This window comes from Rana temporaria, chromosome 6 (genome assembly GCF_905171775.1).
Source record: "Rana temporaria chromosome 6, aRanTem1.1, whole genome shotgun sequence".
NCBI lineage: Eukaryota > Metazoa > Chordata > Amphibia > Anura > Ranidae > Rana > Rana temporaria.
The window spans coordinates 20,895,049-20,917,692 of record NC_053494.1 but is presented as its reverse complement, the minus strand read 5'-3'; the positions used below and the strand labels follow the sequence as shown (position 1 = coordinate 20,917,692).

The following is a 22,644-nucleotide window of genomic DNA, read 5'->3' as shown; positions in this document are numbered from 1 at the left end:
TCTGGCTCATGTGTACGTGTTTTGTGGCCCTTGGACACCCCCCCCCCCCAGTCTGTAGTGGGATGGGGAACATGGATATGTAAGGAAATAATAGCAGGTACCTCTACTGGCCTCATAACTTGCCTCCAGTCTCCCGCTGTCTTCAAACCTCCGCTTTAAGTTTAAATTGGCTAAATATATTCAAAAATGCAAAGGCTTGTAGGTTCCCCCTCTTATGCTGGGCACACACTATACGTATTCTGCCCAGCCACATCCCATTCAGCATCCTTCAATTGAAAAAAATCAAAGCATATGGGTGGAAAATTGTATGGCATAGCAGGAAAGTCCTCCATCCATATAGCGTGGCTGGGGGAATCAGTTAGATTGTTTTCATTCAGCCCATAGGTTGAACAAAAATAACCTATGCGTAGATATCCAGCTTTAGGTTTTTCGTAAGGGGAGCTTTGGGCAGGTCTCCACAGGCAGTGTGGGGGCCGCGTTGCCTGTGCTGGAGCCTGCTAAAGCATGCATGGTATGGTGTTCACATCACATGGGATATCACATGCCGCCATATTTGCAGCTGGTATGCTTGCGACTGTATTGATATGTAGTGTATTTATGCGCTGCGTCGCAGTACAGAGAATGTACCCTGTTGAAAGTATTTGATTTTTGTATATTTGCTTTGCAAAATAAACTTAAATATTGCCAAATTTGCAGCTGGTGCCATAATGTGGTGCAGGGATTATTAGGGGGAGCCTCTGAGCTCCTGAGGCCATCTGGGGTCACTTATTTAGGAGGGGAATCTGAACCCAATAAGACCAGCTGCTGATTTAACAATCTTTGTCTTAGGCTTTGTCTCTCTCTCTCAGAATGAAACTCCCCTGAGATCACCTAAACAGAGCAAGCAATGAAGGTGGAAGAGTTACTGCTCTGACTCATTCAACTGTATGTACATTTCAGTTGAGCTATTGAACTCTGTAACCATTTTATTTATTTTTTGCCAGCAAATAAACATAGCCTGGAAAAAAAAAAATAGATTCAAAAGTTTTACCCGCTGTCTTGGAATAAAAATGTGAAATATTCAAATCTTATATTTCAGATTTCAATAACTAAAAACTTTACTTTTTGATGTTATTTTATCCCTTACCATAATAAATAAAGAAATTAAAACAAGTTTTCTATTGCAACGTACCTGCAGAAGGAGACCCAGTACCAGTCAGATTGGAGTCATTGCAATCACAGAGGCCCAACCGCATCCTGTTGTCAATCTCTGCCATGTTTTTGGAGCCCTGGCGGAAAAGAAATGTCCCTATTAGTATGGTCAGACTGCAATTGTTAATAGGCATCATATCAGTTACAGCAAGAAATTGGATTTGTTGGTTTTCATTTTTTTCATACAGTACATATATTGGCAAAAAAATAAAAACATTTTTCTTCCTGTTGATTTGCCAGAAATCCACTGAGCTTCTATCTCCCTTTAGTGTACTGATGGCACTGCAGCATTGTCAACCCTGTTCGCTGGACTACAGAACACCACCTATCCACCATCCCTTAAGGCCCCAATCACACCTCAGTGTTTTGTAGCTTGAAGATCCAAAACTATGGGAGAGAAAAAAAAATCATTCCCTATGGAGATGGTACACATCTCCACTACAAGTCGTCTGAAGCATTTTTTGTAACTCGAATGAGGCAAATTGGTGTGTTTTAAAGCGTTTTTGTTCCACAGAAAAGCATGGAAATCCTTGATTTTAGCGTGCTTTGTCTTGCGTTTTTGAGTGTTTTTTTTTTGCTCAAATGCAATAATTATGTAAAAATAAATAAAAATAATTCATAAATAAAATAAAATACATAAATAGATAATAATAGTCATAAGTAAATAATAAATACATAAAAAATAAATAATAATAAAAAGAAATAAAATTACCCTAATTCCTAACCCTAATATTAACCCTTAATAATAACCCCTAACCCTAATCTTAACCCCTGACCCTATTATTAACCCCTAACCCTATCCTAACAAAATAATTAAATAATAATGATAACTAAATAATAAATAAATATATTAACCTCTAACCCTAACTATAACCTTTAACCCATAATTCCTTACAAAAAAAGTAAAAAAACAATAATTATAAAAACAAAACAAAAAAAAAAGTGCATAAAAAGCTGAATACATAGCAACAAATGATGAAACTCATGATATTATTCTCTATTAGCAAATAAAAAACAGCACAGCTCAAAAAAACACTTTAAAAACGCTGTACAAAACGATCAAAAACGCCCATACAAATGCCTGAAAAAACACTAAAAAACACGACTCTCAGATGTGAAGTCAGCCTTACTCTCCACACCGTACATTTGTTTATTTCCAAATAAAATTGCTGCCTCCCAAGAGCCTGTCCACCCACTGTGTATAGGAATAGGGCTCTTGGAAAATGTATTTCTGGGGCTCAAAGTCTTTCTTCCCCTTCCATTCTGGGCAGTCAACCACGAACCTGCAACATGCTCCCCCCTTTGCATGTACCAAGTATTTTTGTTTGCTCCGTGGGTGGAATAATAGAACTGCTGGTGGGGCCTCCAAAGCACAGGTTCACGTTAACAGCTGCTGGGGTAACATATTAGCCACACCGGGGGTGCGTTGTTTTCAGTGAGTCAGCCCACTCATACACTTGCATGAACAATCATTGTGTAGCACTTCAAAAGCAGGAAGCAGGACCTGAGTATGTGCTAAACAAATATGACTACCCCCATGTAGAGGTGTATTTCTGAAATATACATAGAAACAAGAACTTTGAAGTAATACCTTACATCAGTGGTCCCCAACCTTTTTGGCACCGGGGACCGGCTGCGTGAAAGAAAATTTTGCCAAGGCCCGGTTGGGGGGAGGTTGGGGATGGCATGCGGGGGGGTAAGCGATTTTTCGCGGGCAATTTGTCGGCGCATTATTTCTATTACATTGTAGTAATAAATGAAATAGTTAAACCCACCATAATGAAGAATCAGTGGCAGCCTACCCCCCACATTACATTCCAAACCTCCACTTTAATATCCTCAGCCCCCCTCACACGACAGTTCTTGGTCACCCCAATTTAACTTCTTCAGGCCCCCCTCACATTACATTCCCCAGTCCCTCCCCCCCACACTCCAGGCCTGCCACCTACATCCATGTCACTTGTCACCTGCAGCCATGTCACTTGCCACCCACAGCCTGCCCCTGCCACCATGTCACTTGCCACCTACAGCCATGTGACTTGCCACCCACAGCCTGCCACCTGCAGCCATGTGACTTGCCACCTGCAGCCATGTGACTTGCCACCATGTGACTTGCCACCACAGCCTGTCACTCACAGCCTGCCACCATGTCACTTGCCACCTGCAGCCATGTCACTTGCCAACCACAGCCTGCCACCTGCAGCCATGTCACTTGCCACCCATGTTCCCCTGTATAACCTTCCCCTCAGTAACTTCACTTGTCACCTTCATCAGTGTCCATCTGTGTGACTTATTTCTTTACCTTTTCACACCCTCTGGTGTATGGTCTCTCAGTGAGTCGGGCCATGGGTGGGAGGAGGAGGAGTCGGGCAGCCGTTGATCCGATCCAGCAGGTACACAGAACAGACACCAGATGACCATGTCCCTGCTGCTGTCACACCCTCTCCATGCCACCGAGAGATCAGTCACACTAGTCCCTGCTTCTGCTAAAGGAAGCGGTGCCGATGTGGGCAGTGGAGAGGACTGTGCACAGCATGTCTGGATAGGGACAGGAGACTGAGGAGAGGCGTTGCAGGGAGGGAGGCGGGACAGTTCTGGATGGAGGGCCGAGGTAACAAACAGGTAATTGGCTGCTAGGATGAAGGACAGTCCTAGCAGCCAATCGCCTGTTTGATAACCTCAGGCAGCTCCGCCCTCCACCCAGAATTGTTCCGCCTCCTGCTGTCGGCTCTGTGAGGATTACAGAGCGACGGCAGGAGGAAGAAAAGTCTCATGCCGCCTGCTCGCACTCGCGGCCCGGCTGCAGAAGGGCTGCGGCCCGGTAGTGGGCCGCGGACCGGGGGTTGATGACCACTGCCTTACATCACATGTGTCAAACACAAGGCCCGCCAGGCCATTTCATGTGGCCCTTACACCCAGGGTTTTTTCACCCGGAAGAGTTCTGCCACCTTCTGCACTCGCCCTTTGGTCCCTGCTCACCACTGTCACTTGTAAACATAGAAGCTTTCTGTGTTTACAAGGACAACTTTCCTCTCAGTGGCTTACGGCTCTCACAGGTCCCTGCCTGCCCTGCTCACACTTAAAGGAGAAGTACAGACAAAGCCTGTTTGGCTGTACTTCTCCTATGGATCACAGGAGTGCAGTTCATTCTGCACTCCTGTCACCACTGTTCAGCAGAAAGCGGCCTGAAGCCGGCTCCTCGCTGATGTCACAGATGTCATCGGTCCAGGTTCGGCCAAGATGATGACAATGAAGTCGGGATCCACCTACATGTCTGGACCGTCACCCTGCTCAGCCTCTCAGCGAGTCGCTGAGAGCCTGAGCCGGCTGCGCCCACCCCCCCACAGCCCAGCACTTCAGTGAGCAAGGGGGGTGAGGAGCAGAGCAGAGAGCGGTGACTGACAGTGAATCATGCAGATAGCAGAGAAAAGGAGGCAGCAGACAGAAATGACGCATAGTACATTGGATTGAGACAAGTAAACACTATGGGCTAGATTCAGATAGCCCGCCGTAAGTTTGTGCGGGCGTAGCGTATCTCAGATACACTACGCCGCTGTAACTTAGTGAGGCTGGGGCTGGATTCACAAAGCACCTGCGCCCTAAGTTACGGCGGCGTAGCGTAAATCTGTCGGTGTAAGCGTGCCGAATTCAAATTCTGAAGAGGTGGGTGTGTTTTATGTAAAAAAAACATGATCCCACGCAAATTACGTCTCTAACGAACGGCGCCTGAGCCGTCCGTGAACGTATCCCATTGCGCATGCTCCTAACCACGTCGCAAATAGTCAATGCTTTCGACGTGAACAAAATCCGCCGGGCGCACGTACTGTATGTTTCTGAATTGGCGTATCTAGCTAATTGGCATATTCTACGCCGAAATCAACGCAAGCGCTTCCTAGCGGCCAGCGTAAATATGCACCTTAAGATACGACGGCGTAGGAGACTTACGCCGCTCGTATCTTAGCCTAGTTTAAGCGTATCTGGTTTCCAGAATACGCTTAAATTTACGACGGCGTAGATTCAGAGTTACGACAGCGTATCTACTGATACGCTGGCGTAACTCTCTGTGAATCTAGCCCTATAGAGGGATATGTTTTGTTCATATTTCATGTAAGAGATTTATAACCACTTTAATGCATGTGTGCTATAGTGCTTTGAAATCAATGGGCTGCCAATGCACCAAAAATCACAAGTGCCACAAAATGTTGAATGCAGTTAATCATTGACTTAGCAAATTGGTGCACACATGGTTGAGTTCCCCCTTGTCCTGAATTTTGCACAAACACTTATTCCGTGAATACAAATGACTTACTTTACTAAGAAGATTAGGTACCCCCCCCCCCCCCTATATACACAAAGCACTGCCAGATAGTGGATCGATTCCATATCTCCATTTTCTCAATTTTCTGACAACAATGATCAAAAACCTTTCTTATGCTGAACCTAACGTGCTACAAGTATATGAGTCACAACTGATGACTTAATTTTACATGGTACAATTTATTTTCCTGACTTCTAGATGTTTACTTTTTTCTAGTTGGTGAATCACTGATTTAAAGCAAGCATGTAGCCAGTGAAGCGTTGAGACACATACTATAGTGACTCATCTAGTACAAAACGGAGGGCAACAATGATTGCTGTGCTACATCTGTGGATGTCTATTATGACCAGAGGCAAATGATCAGATTTTCCTTGTGCTTTGCTGCTTGCCCGCAGCCGAGTTCTCAATGTTTGACATTGCAGTGTTGATTTAGAGACACATCATTCTATATGTTTACATGGCAACTAGCACAGTTTGACCTTTTCAGAAGAAGACCCCAATAAGGAAATAAATATGTATGTATGTATATTAGAGGGTCCTGCTTGTTAGATCAATATATATACATACACATAAAACCTTGGATTGCAAACATAATTCGTTCCAGAAACATGCTTGTAATCCAAAGCACTTGTATATCAAAGCAAATTTCCCCATAAGAAATAATGGAAACTCAAATAAATCGTTCCACAGCCATTTATTCATAGGTCCTTCGATTTATAGTCTATATAAAAATATTATAGCAGTCTGACCATGTTGTGCCACCATAAAATGTCCATCCACAAATGGAAGCCTCAGGGGCGGACTGACAACTCATGGGGCCCCCGGGCAATAGAAGATTATGGGGCCCCCGGGCTTACAGATGGCCACCAAGCCAGGAGGCATTACAGAGGCGGGGCAGCTAAAATCTCAGCATTTTCACATCAAAAGCATTTCGGTTTTGGACATATCAGGGACAAATGTAAAAAAACACAGATTTTTACATACTGTCCCTGGTTTTAATGAGCCTGGCAAGCCTGATGGGGCCCCCTAGTGGCATGGGGCCCTCGAGCAGTGCCCGAGAGCCTCAATGGTCAGTCCGCCCCTGGGAAGCCTCCACAAGGGGATTAGAAGCAAAATTAAGCAGGAGCTACAGAGTATAAAAGAGAAGAGAGGCACTTCTAAGTGTAGCAATATGTTGCTAAATGTTGTACCTTCATTAAATGTAACCATATTGCTACAATCAGTGGCGGTTCACACTACAGCCACTTGGGATCCGATTTTTGACGCCCCAAGTCGCGCGACATGAGAAATTCCATTGAAGTGAATGAATGAGAGCCGTCTTAATGCACACTACTGAAGTCGCTCCGACTTCAGAAAAGGTTCCTGTACTACTTCAAGGCGACTTCTAGGCAACTTGTACCCATTGATTTCAATAGAAGTCGCCTTCAAAGTCAGATCACTGTCATAACTGAAGCAACTTTACAGGAAGAGAAAATAGTTTACTCAGGCAAACCCCTCCCTCCCACAGAGCTGATTATTCTGTGATTGGCCAAAGTCGCCTGTCCTGGAGGCAACTTTAAATCGCGTTGTAAGTTGCTCCAAAGTCGCGCTGAAGTCGCCTTGCAAAGTCGCGCTGTAAGTCGGGTTGCCCCTGTGTGAACCGGCACTTAGAGGCGCCTCTCTTCTCTTTTATACTCAACTGTGGCATGACACTTCTCTTATATCAAGACATCACTTGTATATCAAGGTAAAATTTATTAAAACATTTTGTTTGTCTTGCAAAACGCTCTCAAATCAAGTTACTCTAAAACCAAGGTTTTACATATTTATATATATATATATATATATCCCATACAGAACACGTTTAATATTAAAGCTAAATAAATAAAGTTAACTAGTATTTACAGAGCTCAATATTTCACCATCCTGCTTCACAGTTTGGGGGAGATTTACTAAAACTGGTACACACAGAATCTGGTGCAGTTGTGCATATTAACCAATCAGCTTCTAACTTCAGCTTGTTCAATTAAGCTTTGACAATAAAACCTGGAAGCTTATTGGTTTCTATCTGCACCAGATTCTGCGTGCACCAGTTTTAGTAAATCTCCCTGATAAATGACACTTGGGAGCATATTTATAAAGCAACAAATATGAACTTAAACACACATACTTTGCAGGTGTATCTTCAGGCTGCATATGATTTAAATGACAGTGACTGGTTCTCCACCCTAGAATGTTTGGTGAAAGTCGCATTCACTGCTTGAGCCCTGGTTCACATTGGTGCGTTTCGACATGCGATTTGACACTTCCTGGTTTACGCGATGATCAGCTGAATAAGCACATTGATTATCAGTACAGCCCCCATCAAAAGGTGCCCATCAGCTGCCAATCAGTGCCCAACACCTGCCAACCTGTCCCCATGAAAAACGGATGTCAGTGCTGATCACTGCCCACAACAGTGCCCAAAAAAGTGCCAATCAGTGCCTCATCAGTAATGCCTGTCAGTGCCCCATCAAAGTGCCAATTAGTGCCACTCAGTCATGCCTGTCAGCAGCTCCTTGTCAGTGCTGCCTAAACAGTGCCACCTATTAGTGCCCACCAGTGCCGCCTATCAGTGCTTATCAGTTTCTTTTAATTGTCTGTCTTTTTTCGTTTATAGCGCAAAAATTAAAAACCACAGAAGTGATCAAATACCACCCAAATAAAGCTCTATTTGTGGGAAGAAAATTATTAAAAATGTAGTTTGGGTGCAGCATTGCATGACCACGCAATTGTCATTCAAAGTGCAACAGCTCTGGAAGCTAAAAATCGTCCTGGGCAGGAAGGGGTGAAAGTGCCCGGCATTGAAGTGGTTAAACAAAAAAATACAAAATAACTTTTGAAATGAAGATAACATGAAGTTTTAGTGATTGGATTTAGATCTGCATCATTCTTATTATATAAATACCTGTACAAGTCAGTTGAAGTTTGCATCCCCGAAAAACAGGATCGCAGTCACCCACAGCCTACCCCGTCGCTCTCCTCCGGTCCCTCCGTCGTTTTTTTTTGTTGATGAGCACAGCTCTTGCCGTTCATTAGTAATCTCTGAATTTGATCGCCTTTAACCCCCCGCTTGCTGGAGGAGCCAGATCCCCCCTTAGATCTTCATGCAGCTCCTAAAACCTTTGCCGCAGCTGGGTGCTCTTTTTTTTTTTTTTTAGCACAGGGACATGAAATAGAATTTCAGCATCTGATCCTTAGCAGGCAGAGGACTCTGAAAATTTTAGACCTGAGACATCCAGGCGCTGATCCCTTCTACATCCTCTTTCTCCTCTATTGATGAAAGGACGCAGCAAAGTAAACTCAAGCTCAGAATTCATCTTGTGTGCGGATGATGCTGCCTGCTCTTTGAATGAATGTGGCGGCCCCCTCCAATCACGGCAGGACTGAGCACTCCAGGGAGAATCTCAGTTATCCTGTGCGGTGAGAGAGCCAGGCAGCCAATGAGGGCACACAGCCCTGCAGCCACACGAAAAACGAAAAGCTCCTCACACGTATTGCTACCGAGTGAGGACGTCGCTGATGCAGCAGTGTGGTGGTGGGTGCATGATAAGATTGCCCAGCGGAGAAGAAAAGCATCATTATTTAAAGGGCAGCTAAACCAGTGTTAATTTCGTCGACTAAAACCGACTAAAACATTTTAGTCGACTAACTTAATACCATTTTAGGGCCAGATTCTCAGTCAGCGGCGTATCTTTGCCCGGGCGTAACGTATCCGATTTACGTTACGCCTCCGCAACTTAGACGGGCAAGTGCTGTATTCTCAAAGCACTTGCTCCGTAAGTTGAGGCGGCGTAGCGTAAATCGGCCGGCGTAAGCCCGCCTAATTCAAATTTGGATCAGGGGGGCGTGTTTTATGTAAAACTACTGTGACCCGACGTGATTGACGTTTTTGCGGAACGGCGCATGCGCCGTCCGTGGAATTTCCCAGTGTGCATTTCTCCAAAGTACGCCGCAAGGACGTCATTGGTTTTGACGTGAACGTAAATGACGTCCAGCCCCATTCACGGACGACTTACGCAAACGACGTAACTTTTTCAAATTTCGACGCGGGAACGATGGCCATACTTAACATTGGTACGCCGCACTTATGCCTCATATAGCAGGGGCAACTATACGCCGGGAAAAGCCTAACGTAAACATCGTAACTTTACTGCGTCGGCCGCACGTACGTTCGGGAATTCGCGTATCTAGCTAATTTGCATACTCAATGCGGAATTCGACGGAAGCGCCACCTAGCTGTCAACAAAAAAATGCAGTTAAGATCCGACGGCGTAAGAGACTTACGCCTGTCGGATCTAATGGATATCTATGCGTAACTGATTCTAAGAATCAGGCGCATAGATACGACGGGTCGGATTAGGACTTACGACGGCGTACATGGCGCTGCGCCGTTGTAAGTCCTTTCAGAATCTGGCCCTTAGTCTACTAAAATACGACTAAAACGAAAACAATTGAGATGACTAAAATACAACTAAAAAGACTAATGCCGCGTACACACGACCGTTCTTCATGTCATGGAAAAAAACAAAGTTTTTCTCAACGTGATTCCTCTCAAGCCTGCCTTGCATACACACGATTGTGATAAAAAATGCGTGAGCAAAGTGCGGTGACATACAACACGTACGCCGGCACTATAAAGGGGAAGTTCCATTCGAATGGCGCCACCATTTGGGCTGATTATGCAAATTTCCCTTCTCATAACTTGATTCTGAGCATGTATGTTTTTTTCCCCATCGATAAAGCCTACACACGACCGTTTTTCACGGCGAGAAAAACGACGAGAAAAAATAGAGCAGGTTCAAAATTTTTAATGCCCATTTTTCTCGTCGAGAAAAATGCTCTGGAGCCTACACACGATCGTTTTTAACGACCAATTAAAAAAATTCTAATTTTCTCGTCATGAAAATCGGTCGTGTGTACGCGGCATAAAACAAATAGCGGGCGCCCCTGCCACGAGCTCTGTGCCCATGGGACCCGCAGACTTGATGTCCGCCGATGTCCCGCGATCGTGTCACGGAGCTGTAAACAAGGCATTTCCCTGTTCTACCTAGTGATAGGACAGTGATCTACTGCTCCCTCTCATCAGGAGCATTGATCACTTTCATGTCACTCTTAGCCCAGCCCCCCCACAGTTAGAATCACTCCCTAGGACATACTTAACCCCTTCCTCGCCCCTTAGTGGTTAACCTCTTCCCTGCCAGTGTAATTTACACAGTAATCGGTGCATTTTTATAGCACTCATCGCTGTATAAATGACAATGGTCCCAAAATAGCATTAAAAGTGTCCGATGTGTCCGCCATAATGTCGCAGTCACAATAAAAATCGCAAATCGCCACCATTACTAGTATAAAAATTATTAATAAAAATGCCATATATCTATCTAAATCTATCTAAAACTTTTGCGCAAAACCAATCAATATACTCTTATTGTGATTTTTTTTAACAAAAATATGTAGAAGAATACATATCGGGCTAAACTGAGAAAGAAATTCGATTTTTTATATATTTTTGGGGGAAATTTATTATAGTAAAAAGTATAGCAAAAAGTAAACAATATTGTTTTTTTTTTTAATTGTCGCTCTTATAAATAAAAACCGCAGAGGTGATCAAATGCCACCAAAAGAAAGCTCTATTTGTGGGGAAAAAAATTGGTTAATTTTGTTTGGGTGCCACATCGCACGACCACGCAATTGTCAGTTAAAACGACGCAGTGCCGAATCGCAAAACATGGCCCGATCATTGGGCAGCCAAATCCTCCAGGGCTGAAGTGGTTAAATAATGCATTACAATTTAACTACACCCATTAAATTTTAGGTGACTAAAATTAGTTTTAGTCAACTAAAATTATTTTAGTCGAGTAAAATGTAGAACATTGTAGCCGATTAAAATGTCCTGGAGATTTAGTCGACTAAATACGAGCCCTCCCTGTTGTAGGGTGACAGCGCTCACTCAGCCTCTGTTTTAGGGCAACAGAAAAAGATAGGACTAGGGAACCACACACCTCTTATTCTCCAGTGGTGGTGTTCTGTAGATTACATAGGTAGCCAAGACCAATGTTACTGAGGACATGGCTGTCTTAATGAGAGGGCACACCTGGGCACTGCCCAGGGGCTCCAGATGCACAGGGGGCCCCTGTTTTTCCCCCAAAGCAGCTGGTCCTTGAGTCCATGCTGCCCCGAAATTGGAGGCCTCATGATGGCACTGAGAGTGATAGATACACAGGGGAGGTTGTCTGCCTCCTACCTATTGGTGTCTGTTTACCTGCACTGTCATCATTGTAGAGGCCCCAGAGCATTACTTTGCCCAGGGGCCCATGATGCTATTAAGACAGCCCTGACTGAGGACAGTCAGCACTAGTTAGGTGGTAGATGGGTCCATTCTCTTAAAAACCCTCTTCCCCCACAGGCTATTCAACATCCTTGCAGAGCTGCTCTGTTCATCCATTGAAGCCCAGGGTCTAAGCACCATTCTTCCCTCTACCTCAGTGGTCTCAAAGTACCGGCCCGCGGGCCATTTGCGGCCCGCGGACCAGTTATAAATGGCCCACAGGCAGGGTGGAAGTGGGGGGAGCAAAGAGTGCCATCTGGTGGTGAGCCGTTGGTATTACAAGTTATTACCACCAGATGTGAGCTGGCGCCATCTGGTGGTGGCCGCTGGTATTACAAGTTATTACCACCAGATGTGAGCTGGCGCCATCTGGTGGTGGCCGTTGGTATTACAAGTTAAGCATTACAAGTTAAACAGCAATTCTAATGTCATTTTACACTATTTTCACTGCCATCTTCTTCCCTCTAATTAGAACCCCCAAACATTATATATATGTTTTATCCTAACCCCCCAGAGAATAAAATGGCGACCGATGCAATACTTTCTGTTACGCCGTATTTGCGCAGCGGTCTTACAAGCGCACTTTTTTGGGAAAAAATTACACGTTTTTTAATAAAAAAATAAGACAACAGTAAAGTTATCCCCATTTTTTTTTTTAATATTATGAAAGATAATGTTACGCCGAGTAAATTCATACCCAACATGTCACGCTTCAAAATTGCGTCCGCTCGTGGAATGGCGACAAACTTTTTTACCCTTTAAAATCTTCATAGGTGACGTTTAAAAAAATCTACAGGTTGCACGTTTTAAGTTACAGAGGAGGTCTAGTGCTAGAATTATTGCTCTCGCTCTACCAATCGCGGCGATACCTCACATGTGTGGTTTGAACACTGTTTACATATGCGGGCGCTGCTCACGTATGTGTTCGCTTCTGCGCGCAAGCTCGTCGGGACGGGGTGCGTTTGCTGGCTCCTAACTTTTTTAGCTGGCTCCTAGATTCCAAGCAAATTTGTCAAACCCTGACTTACACCAGTGCTGGTGGTAATAATGCGCTCGCTGACACCAGTACTGTTTTTGAAGTTTGAAAGTTTGCATGCGGCCCCCCATGGCATATGAAAACTTGTCTTGTGGCCCTCAGGTAATTTGAGTTTGAGACCCCTGCTCTACCTCGTGAGAGTGTTTAGGTGTAGCCATTGACACCTTCAATCTCGGCACCTTTGGAGGAAAGGCAGAACTTTGTATATACTGTATACACTATATTACCAAAAGTGTTGGCACACCTGCCTTTACACGCACATGAACTTAAATGGCATCCCAGATGTCACATTTGACCTTTCTTTGTGCACTGGTCCAAATCATTTGGTGGAGGGGGGATTATGGTGTTGGGGTTGTTTTTCAGGGGTTGGGCTTGGCGCCTTAGTTTCAGTGAAGGAAACTCTTAAGGCATCAGCATACCAAGACATTTTGGAAATTTTCATGCCCCCAACTTTGTGGGAACAGTTTGGGGATGGCCCTTTCCTGTTCCAACATGACTACTCACAAGTGCACAAAACAAAGTCCAGTAAGACATGAATGAGCTATTTTGGGGTAGAGGAACTTACCTGGCCTGCACAGAGTCCTGATCTCAACCTGATAGAACATCTTTGGTATGAATTAGAGTGGAGACTGCGAGCCAGGCCTTCTCGTCCACATCAGTGCCTGAGCTCCCAAATGCGCTTCTGGAAGAATGGTCAAACACTCCCATAGACACACTCCTAAACCTTGTGGACAGTCTTCCCAGAAGGGTTGAAGCTGTTATAGATGCGATGGTTGGGTCATCTCAATATTGAACCCTACGCACTAAGACTGGGATGCAATTAAAGTTCATATGCGTGTAAAGGAAGGTGTCCCAATACTTTTGACAATATATATATATATATATATATATATATATATATATATATACTCCCAACTCCTGGAAGAATGTAATTGCGATTCCTGTGGATGAATGGAGAGGAAGGCTATTATGATGAAGGTGAGTTTCGTTGGAAGCGGGAATGATGGGTTTTCAAGAACAGCCGTCAGTTATTCATGAATGGGTAAAGTGGCCGATTCTCATTAATTCAGCCATGAAACCGAGAAGCAATCATCTCAGGAACGGTGTTCTGTAAGGATCCCAAAGAAGCTTTATTGAATATAAAACCCCCCAAATGCACAACCAACTACATAGTTCAAATTTTTGACCTTTTAATTCATAACCTCTAAATAAGTATTGTCTAGAGAGCCTGGTGGTTGGCAAGAAATGGTCTGGTACCTAATAAAGTTCCACTAAACACACAGGGCTGGATTCAGATACATTGGCGTATCTGTCCGCCCGGCGTAACGTATCTGAGATACGTTACACCGCTCTAACTTTGGGCGCGAGTTCTTTATTCAGAAAGAACTTGCGCCCTTAGTTACGGTGGCGTAACGTATCTGTTGCGGCGTAAGGCCGCGTAATTCAAATGGGGATGTAGGGGGCGTGTTTTATCCAAATTTGTGTTGACCCAGCGTTTTTTACGTTTTATTTGAACGGCGCATGCGCCGTCCGTAAAATATCCCAGTGCGCATGCTCGAAATTCCGCCGCAAGGACATCATTGCTTTCGACGTGAACGTTAAATAACGTCCATCCGTATTCGCGAATGACTTGCGCAAACGACGTAAAATTTCAAAACTCGGCGCGGGAACGACGGCCATACTTAAAGCGGGAGTTCACCCATTTGTAAAAAAAAAACTTTTCTCCCCTTAGCTTCCTGCTCGTTCGGTCTAGGGGAATCGGCTATTTGTATTGAAATATGAGCCGTACTTACCCGTTTTCGAGCTGCATCTTCTTCCGTCGCTTCCGGGTATGGGTCTTCGGGAGCGGGCGTTCCTTCTTGATTGACAGCCTTCCGAGAGGCTTCCGACGGTCGCATCCATCGCGTCACTCATAGCCGAAAGAAGCCGAACGTCGGTGCGGCTCTATACTGCGCCTGCGCACCGACGTTCGGCTTCTTTCGGAAAATCGTGATGCGATGGATGCGACCGTCGGAAGCCTCTCGGAAGGCTGTCAATCAAGAAGGAACGCCCATTCCCGAAGCCCATACCCGGAAGCGACGGAGAGGATGCATCTCGTAAACGGGTAAGTACTGCACATATTTTAAAATAAATAGCCGATTCCCCTAGTAAAAACGAGCAGGAATCTAAGGGGGAAAAGTGCCCTCTAAGGGTGAACCCCCGCTTTAACATTAGCTACCCCTCATATAGCAGGGGTAACTATACGCCGGAAAAAGCCGAACGCAAACGACGTAAAAAAAATGCGCCGGGCGGTCGTTCGTTTCTGAATCGGCGTAACTCCTCATTTGCATATTCCTCGCGTAATAATACGTAAGCGCCACCTAGCGGCCGGCCTGGAATTGCAGCCTAAGATCCGACGATGTAAGTCACTTACACCTGTCGGATCTTAGGGATATCTATGCGTAACCTGATTCTATGAATCAGGCGCCTAGATACGACCGACGGAACTCAGAGATACGACGGCGTATCAGGAGATACGCCGTCGTATCTCTTTCTGAATCCGGCCCACACTGTTTAATTTACATTGTCCCTTCTATTTCTGTATGTGGATGATATCACTGTAATTATTTCAATAAAAAACAAAACAAAAAAAAAAGTACCTTTTTCCATAATCGATATACAGCTGTCACATGACCCAGATCTCTCCCATCCTGTCTGCAGGGAAAACATAAGCGGGTGGAGCTTCTAGTCCTCTGCTGCTGGTCACATGTTCTAAAAAATAAAAAAAATAAACCAGCCTTTGGAATATGGAGTAAAAATAAATAAATAATATCAATAAAGTTTTTTTAAATCATCATACAAATATATATTTGAAATCAAATATTTATTATTTTGTGGAAAGAACATGGTGTGGGTGGATTTCTGCCAGTCACAGTGTAATGCCTCTCCAGCCTGACACTTGGACTAAGGGGGAGGTAAAGCCTCAATCAATCTATATGTAATATTCTTCCCCTGTTGTATTTAGCTATTTAGTCGGTATGGACTAGGAGGGAGGGAGTGGGCTGTCATTTACCACTGTGTATACGCCCACATGTGTGACTCTATAGTCACATGGGCTGTTTATATGTAATAGGGAGTAAATGCTTAGCATAGAAACTCACTGAAAACTGAGCATGTGCAGAGCTGCCAACACTGCTCTGCAAAATCCCAAGCTGAATTGGGGACATGGACAGAAGAGCAGCAGGATCAACCAGGTTTTTTTTTTTGCAGAATACAGAAAACGAATCTCATAGTGACAACATAAATGACACGTAAAACACCATTTATTGACAGTTTTCTTTTATGATGAGGGTTTAGTGATACTTTAGTGTGTGAAAGTGCCCTTACAGAGCATTTTATTTATTGGTTTCACTGGTCCCCAAAAAAGTGTCATAGTTGTTCGATTTGTCTGCCGCAATGTCACGGTCCCGCTATAAGTCACTGATCGCCACCTCAAAAGTAAAAAAAATTAAACAAATAAAAATTCCATAAACCTATCACATAGTTTGCGCAAACCAATCATTATATACTTAAAGCGGGAGTTCACCCGAAAAACAATTTTTAACATTAGATTAAGGCTCATTTTGTCTAGGGGAATCGGGTGTTTTTTTTTAAATCGAAGCAGTACTTACCGTTTTGGTCTTCGGGACTGGGCGTTCCTATTTGATAGACAGGCTTCCGACGGTCGCATACATCGCGTCACGAGTAGCCGAAAGAAGCCGAACGTCGGCGCGGCTCTATCCGGCGCCTGCGCACCGACGTTCGGCTACTTTCGGAAAATCGTGACGCGATGTACGCGACCGTCGGAAGCCTGTCGGAAGCCTGTCAATCAAATAGGAACGCCCAGTCCCGAAGACCATACCCGGAAGCGGCGGAGAAGATCGCTCTCTAAAACGGTAAGTACTGCTTCTATTTAAAAAAAAACACCCGATTCCCCTTGACAAAATGAGCATCAATCTAATGTTAAAAATTAAGTTTTTGGGTGAACCTCCACTTTAATGGGATTTTTTTTACCAAAAATATTTAGCAGAATATATATTGGCCTAAAATCATGAAGAAATTTTTTTTTTCAATTTTTTTTATTGTGTGTGTGTATGTATATATATAATTATTTTTTTTTTGTTTATATAGCAAAAATTAAAAACCCAGTGGTTATCAAATACCACCAAAAGAAAGCTCACACTGTGAAGAAAGCAGCTGGTCGACCCATGGTTTTACCCCCCCCCCCCCAACTGCCTACCTAAACTTGGGCATGCAGAGGTTCAGGTCTGCACAAATATGGCAGCCATGATGTTTTCCTGCAGGGCCGCAACAGAAAGTAATGAAAAAAATTTTTTTTGCTCGATACAGCACTGCATTACTTTAGCTGACAATTACGTGGTCGTGCGACAATTAAAATGTATGCCCCTTTCCCCCCCCCCATAAATAGCGCTTTCTTTTGGTGGTTTTTGATCACCTCTGCAGTTTTTAGTTTTTGCGCTATAAACAAAAAAAAAGACAATTAAAAAAAAAAAAGAATTGTACTTTCTGATATAAAACGTATCGAATAATAATTTTTTTTTTTTTAAATCGAATTTCTTCACAATGTCACTGACCAGAGGCAGGAAAGGAAAAGTAAATTGGAGACACCGTAGCGCAAAAAGTGAAAACCCAATACTACTTCGGGTTTCATCCTAGCTTTTAAGAAAACAACGAGCAATTGTTTGTCTTGTGACTACCTGCTAAATATTCATTGTACTAGGATAAGTATGGTTTTCTTTTTTATTTTAGATTCATACTTACCTCGGTGGATGCTCCACCCCCACCCCCCCTCCGCGTCTGTGCACTGAGAACCCGAGCCACCACCGCTTATTTTCGGGGAAACACGGTGGGCTGGATTCAGATAGAATGCTCTATCTATGTGCCGGTGATCTGCCGTGCTGGTTCCAGGTATCCTGGAAGTTCCAGCGCATGCGCAAACTGATGCGCTGAGCTGGTTCCAGCTATCGGGAAAGTTCCTTCAAGCACTGCGCAGGTGCAAACTTGCTGACGGAAATCCCCGAACGGCGGCCGGCATCCAGGGCGACGTGGATTTTGAGGTAAGTGGCCAGTCGGCCTCATGTCCTCGCTGGGCTCGGACGGCTCGCTTCGCTCGCTCGGCCTCCTGGCTCTTTTTTTTAACATCCTCCAATCCACGGGGATGTTAAAGAATGAGCCTGGATGCCGGGCGAGGTTCGGAGATTTCCGTTGGGAAGTTTGCGCAGTCAGTGAAGGAACTTCCCCCATAGGGGAACATTGAGGACAAGTCACCGGCGTAACGTATATCAGATACGTTACGCCACTGTAAATAGTTCCGTATTCAGATAGAACTTGCGTCCTAAGTTACGGCGGCGTAACGTATGTGGGCCGACGTAAGCCCGCCTAATTCAAATGGGGATGTTGTGGGCGTGTTTTATTTAAATTTCACTTGACCCCGCGTATTTCAAGTTTTTTGTGAACGGCGCATGCGCCGTTCGTGAAAGAATCCCAGTGCGCATGCTCGAAATGACGCCGCAAAGCCTCATTGGTTTCGACGTGAAGCCCTATTTGCGAACGACTTACGCAAACGACGTAAAATTTTCAAAACTCGGGGGTGGAACGACGTCCATACCTAACATTAGCTACGCCTCATATAGCAGGGGTAACTTTACGCCGGAAAAAGCCTAACGTAAACGACGTAAAAAAATGCGCCGGTGGGACGTATGTTTCTGAATCGGCGTAAGTACCTAATTAGCATATTCCTTGCGTAACTATATGCAGCGTAAATATGCAGCTTAAGATACTAACGCCGGTCGGATCTTAGTTCTCTGAATGAGGCGCATAGATACGACGGCCCGCACTCAGAGATACGCCGTCGTATCTCCTATGTGAATGCAGCCTGGTATGTGTCTAGGGAGCCCAAAAAACATAATGAATAAAACAAAGTAAATAAATAGCAATGGCTATGCAAAAGTCCCTTATTCTTTCCAACCCTTTAACCACTTGACCAGGAAGATTTCATCCCCTTGATGACCAGGGCATTTTGTTGCTTGTCCACACTGCGCTTTAACTGCCAATTGAACGGCCATGTAACACTATGCAAATATTTTTTTTTTAAATAATTGTTTCTTTACTTATACTTTTATTTTATCTTCCATTTTATATTATTAACCCCCAAACGAACACATTCGCTCATCTAGCAGGTTTTCTTTATTCGTTTTCTCCTCAGGTTACTAAATGTAACTGCGTAGAGCTCGGGGGAGGCGCTCTGAGTGGCGGGAAGTCCTGCTTCTCTTCTGTGATTGGCTCTCACCGCTGCAGATCGGGCCGACTCGGCGATCCTGACTGGGAGCACGCGGATTATGTGTATACAGCGAGCGGAGCCAGGCCTGAGGGGGGTGGAAGAGAACCGCCGCCTGTCTGTCGGGAAGTACACTGTGAGGAGAGGACGGGCCGGGCCGGTATAGAGGTGACGATTAGTACAGGACAGAGCGCCCAGTAGGCCGCACCACAGACCGGTACACCGCTGTGAAGGGAGACCCCTCCCCCATATAACACCTCATACGGACTGCTGGTTATCATGTCTATTCTGCACTCACCTCAGTCTGCACCCACCTCAGTCCTGCACCCACCTCAGTCCTGCACCCACCTCAGTCCTGCACCCACCACACCCCTGCACCCACCTCAGTCTGCACCCACCTCAGTCCTGCACCCACCTCAGTCTGCACCCACCTCAGTCCTGCACCCACCTCAGTCCTGCACCCACCACACCCCTGCACCCACCACACCCCTGCACCCACCTCAGTCTGCATCCACCTCAGTCCTGCACCCACCACACCCCTGCACCCACCACACCCCTGCACCCACCTCAGTCTGCATCCACCTCAGTCCTGCACCCACCACACCCCTGCACCCACCACACCCCTGCACCCACCTCAGTCTGCATCCACCTCAGTCCTGCAACCACCACACCCCTGCACCCACCTCAGTCTGCACCCACCACACCCCTGCACCCACCTCAGTCTGCACCCACCTCAGTCTGCACCCACCACACCCCTGCACCCACCACACCCCTGCACCCACCTCAGTCTGCATCCACCTCAGTCCTGCACCAACCACACCCCTGCACCCACCTCAGTCTGCACCCACCTCAGTCTGCATCCACCTCAGTCCTGCACCAACCACACCCCTGCACCCACCTCAGTCTGCACCCACCTCAGTCCTGCACCAACCACACCCCTGCACCCACCTCAGTCTGCACCCACTCCAGTCTGCACCCACCTCAGTCCTGCACCCACCACACCCCTGCACCCACTTAGTCTGCATTTACCTCAGTCTGCACCCACCAGTTCTCAGTATCTGTTCTTATTCTGTATGTATGGATTGTACAGTACCACTTCTCTTGTTCTGTATGTTAAAGGGGTGGTTCACCCTAAAAACTACTTTTTCTTATTACACTGGCCCCCCACATTACAATACGATTAAGGCTATTATTATTTTTTTGATGCTGTACATACCTTTGTACAGCATATTCACCCGTGGCTTCGGGGTTGCGAGTCCCGCGGGAGTGGGCGTTCCTAACATGTCTGTGAATGACGTTTTGACCAAAAACGAGCTCCCCCCCCGTCGCGTAAGCCGCGTCACGATTGGCGAAAGGAGCCGAACGGCGATGCGCAGTATAGCGCCGACTCGCCGTTCGGCTCCTTTCGACAACCGTGACGCGGCTTACGCGACGGGGGGGGGGAGCTCGTTTTTGGTCAAAACGTCAATCACAGACATGTTAGGAACGCCCACTCCCGCGGGACTCGCCAAGCCGGAAGCCACGGGTGAATATGCTGTACAAAGGTATGTACAGCATCAAAAAAAAAATAATAGCCTTAATCGTATTGTAATGTGGGGGGCCAGTGTAATAAGAAAAAGTAGTTTTTAGGGTGAACCACCCCTTTAAGTTTAATTCTCAGTATCTGTTCTTAGTAGGTATGTATGGACTATGCAAATTAGACCTCTCATCCTGTATGCTTGCATTAATTCTCAGTACCTGTATCTGTACATGTATGTTTAGGACTCTGCACAGTACCACTTCTCTTGTTCTCTATGCTGAAACTTGTTCTTTTTTTTTTTTATCTGCTCCTTAGAATAAGCATTGTACGTTCTGAGATTTGAGTGTGCCTAGGCAGATCCGGAGTGAGATTTGAGTGATTAGTGTGTAGTTGTTGGAGACAAATTTGCATTGCATGCATCTCCCTGATTTTGTTTTATTCATTCTTTCTGCAGATCTGTGCTGCTTCAACCTCTCCTGCTGCCTGTTATATGTTCCTGTACCAGACATCAGATCTTCAGTCATCAAGGGTGGAAAATCTGACATGAGGAACAAAAGACCTGCCTCTACCAAGATGGCCGCCTCCACGCAGAGACACGGTGTAGAGCAAGGTATGTTAAGTACTTAATGGGGAAACTATCAGCTGCAGGGGGGCCACAGGCAATACTGGTGCTTAGTTCTCTGTTCGCTTCTTAACTTAAAGGGGTGGTTCCCCTAAAAATAAAGTTTTGACATTGCATTTGGTATAATAATTACAGTTAGAATCGGCTGGTTATATGTAAATAATACCTCCGTACGTAGCGTTTGTATTATTCGTTCCCACCGCCACTTCCGGGTACGATGCTGGCGGTGGGCGTTCCTTATTGATGGACAGGCATCCGACCGACGCATCCATCGCGTCACGAGATGCCGAAAGAAGCCGAACGTCGTTGCGCATGCGCCGTATAGAGCCGCACCGACGTTCGGCTTCTTTCGGCATCTCGTGACGCGATGGATGCGTCGGTCGGATGCCTGTCCATCAATAAGGAACGCCCACCGCCAGCATCGTACCCGGAAGTGGCGGTGGGAACGAATAATACAAACGCTACGTACGGAGGTATTATTTACATATAACCAGCCGATTCTAACTGTAATTATTATACCAAATGCAATGTCAAAACTTTATTTTTAGGGGAACCACCCCTTTAACCAAAATACAGCTCTCAAGCTTATATGGGGTGTGCATTTTATTGCATTTTGGTCTAGCTTGGACCAATGTAAATATACAATTCTTGCCTTGAAACATTCCCTGTGGAAGCAGAGAAACACTGTGGTAGTGCCAATTACAAATTGTGATGTAATAGCCCGACCTCTCCACCTCATCCAATGAGGGAAGGCTTTTTATGCAATGCTAAAAAAACAAGGTGTTCTGTGATTGAAGATAGTTGAAGATAGTTTCAAATGAGATCCCCCCCCCCCCCCCCCCACCGTGGTTATGTCTCAGATGGGCCACTAGCCACTCAACACTGGACTTGGAAGACTGCTACTATCACTGTAGTAGAAATGACTACTACAGTGATATTCAGCTTCCACACCTTACTGCAAGGGCTAGGTATAGATTGGAGTGATTGCCACGTATTTGTACAGATAGTTGGCTGGATTTGGCATGGGGACATATTGGATGCCATTTGTGCTCTTTCTGGGCATCCATTGTGTCCCTGTGCCTTTAAGGAGGAGTGGGCTCCCTCCAGGCAAACCTGCCTTCAATTTATCCATTGCTCTAGTCTATATGCTCCAATTTGGAGACTCTCAAAACTATAGTTAGCCATAGGGGTGCCTGACAGGCTGCTGTACACTCACAGGCTTCTGCGTCGCTTCTCTGTGCTCTCGCAGCTGATCTGTGTGAGAGCAGAGCGAAACGATGTTTACATCCAATT

At 45.4% G+C, this 22,644-nt stretch overlaps 1 protein-coding gene and 1 long non-coding RNA gene across 3 annotated transcripts in view; one reads left to right on the top strand and one right to left on the bottom strand.

Annotated features, from left to right (window-relative positions):
• LOC120943238 (melanin-concentrating hormone receptor 1-like) overlaps positions 1-9,037 on the bottom strand; it is a 36,018-nt gene extending 26,981 nt beyond the window's left edge. For both annotated transcript variants that reach the window (XR_005750276.1, XM_040356432.1), the window contains exons 1-2: positions 8,436-9,037; positions 1,172-1,268 (exon numbers count right to left, since the gene is read on the bottom strand). Coding sequence is in view for 1 of the 2 variants with exons in the window: in XM_040356432.1 (XP_040212366.1) it covers positions 1,172-1,256 (85 nt within the window). In the remaining variant the exon portion in view is untranslated. The remainder of the gene's footprint in view (positions 1-1,171; positions 1,269-8,435) is intronic.
• Positions 9,038-19,227: 10,190 nt separating this feature from the next.
• The window catches only part of LOC120943236, a 104,387-nt gene continuing 100,970 nt past the window's right edge, over positions 19,228-22,644 (top strand). Inside the window, exons 1-2 of the long non-coding RNA XR_005750274.1 lie at positions 19,228-19,378; positions 21,184-21,339. This is a non-coding gene — a long non-coding RNA (uncharacterized LOC120943236). The remainder of the gene's footprint in view (positions 19,379-21,183; positions 21,340-22,644) is intronic.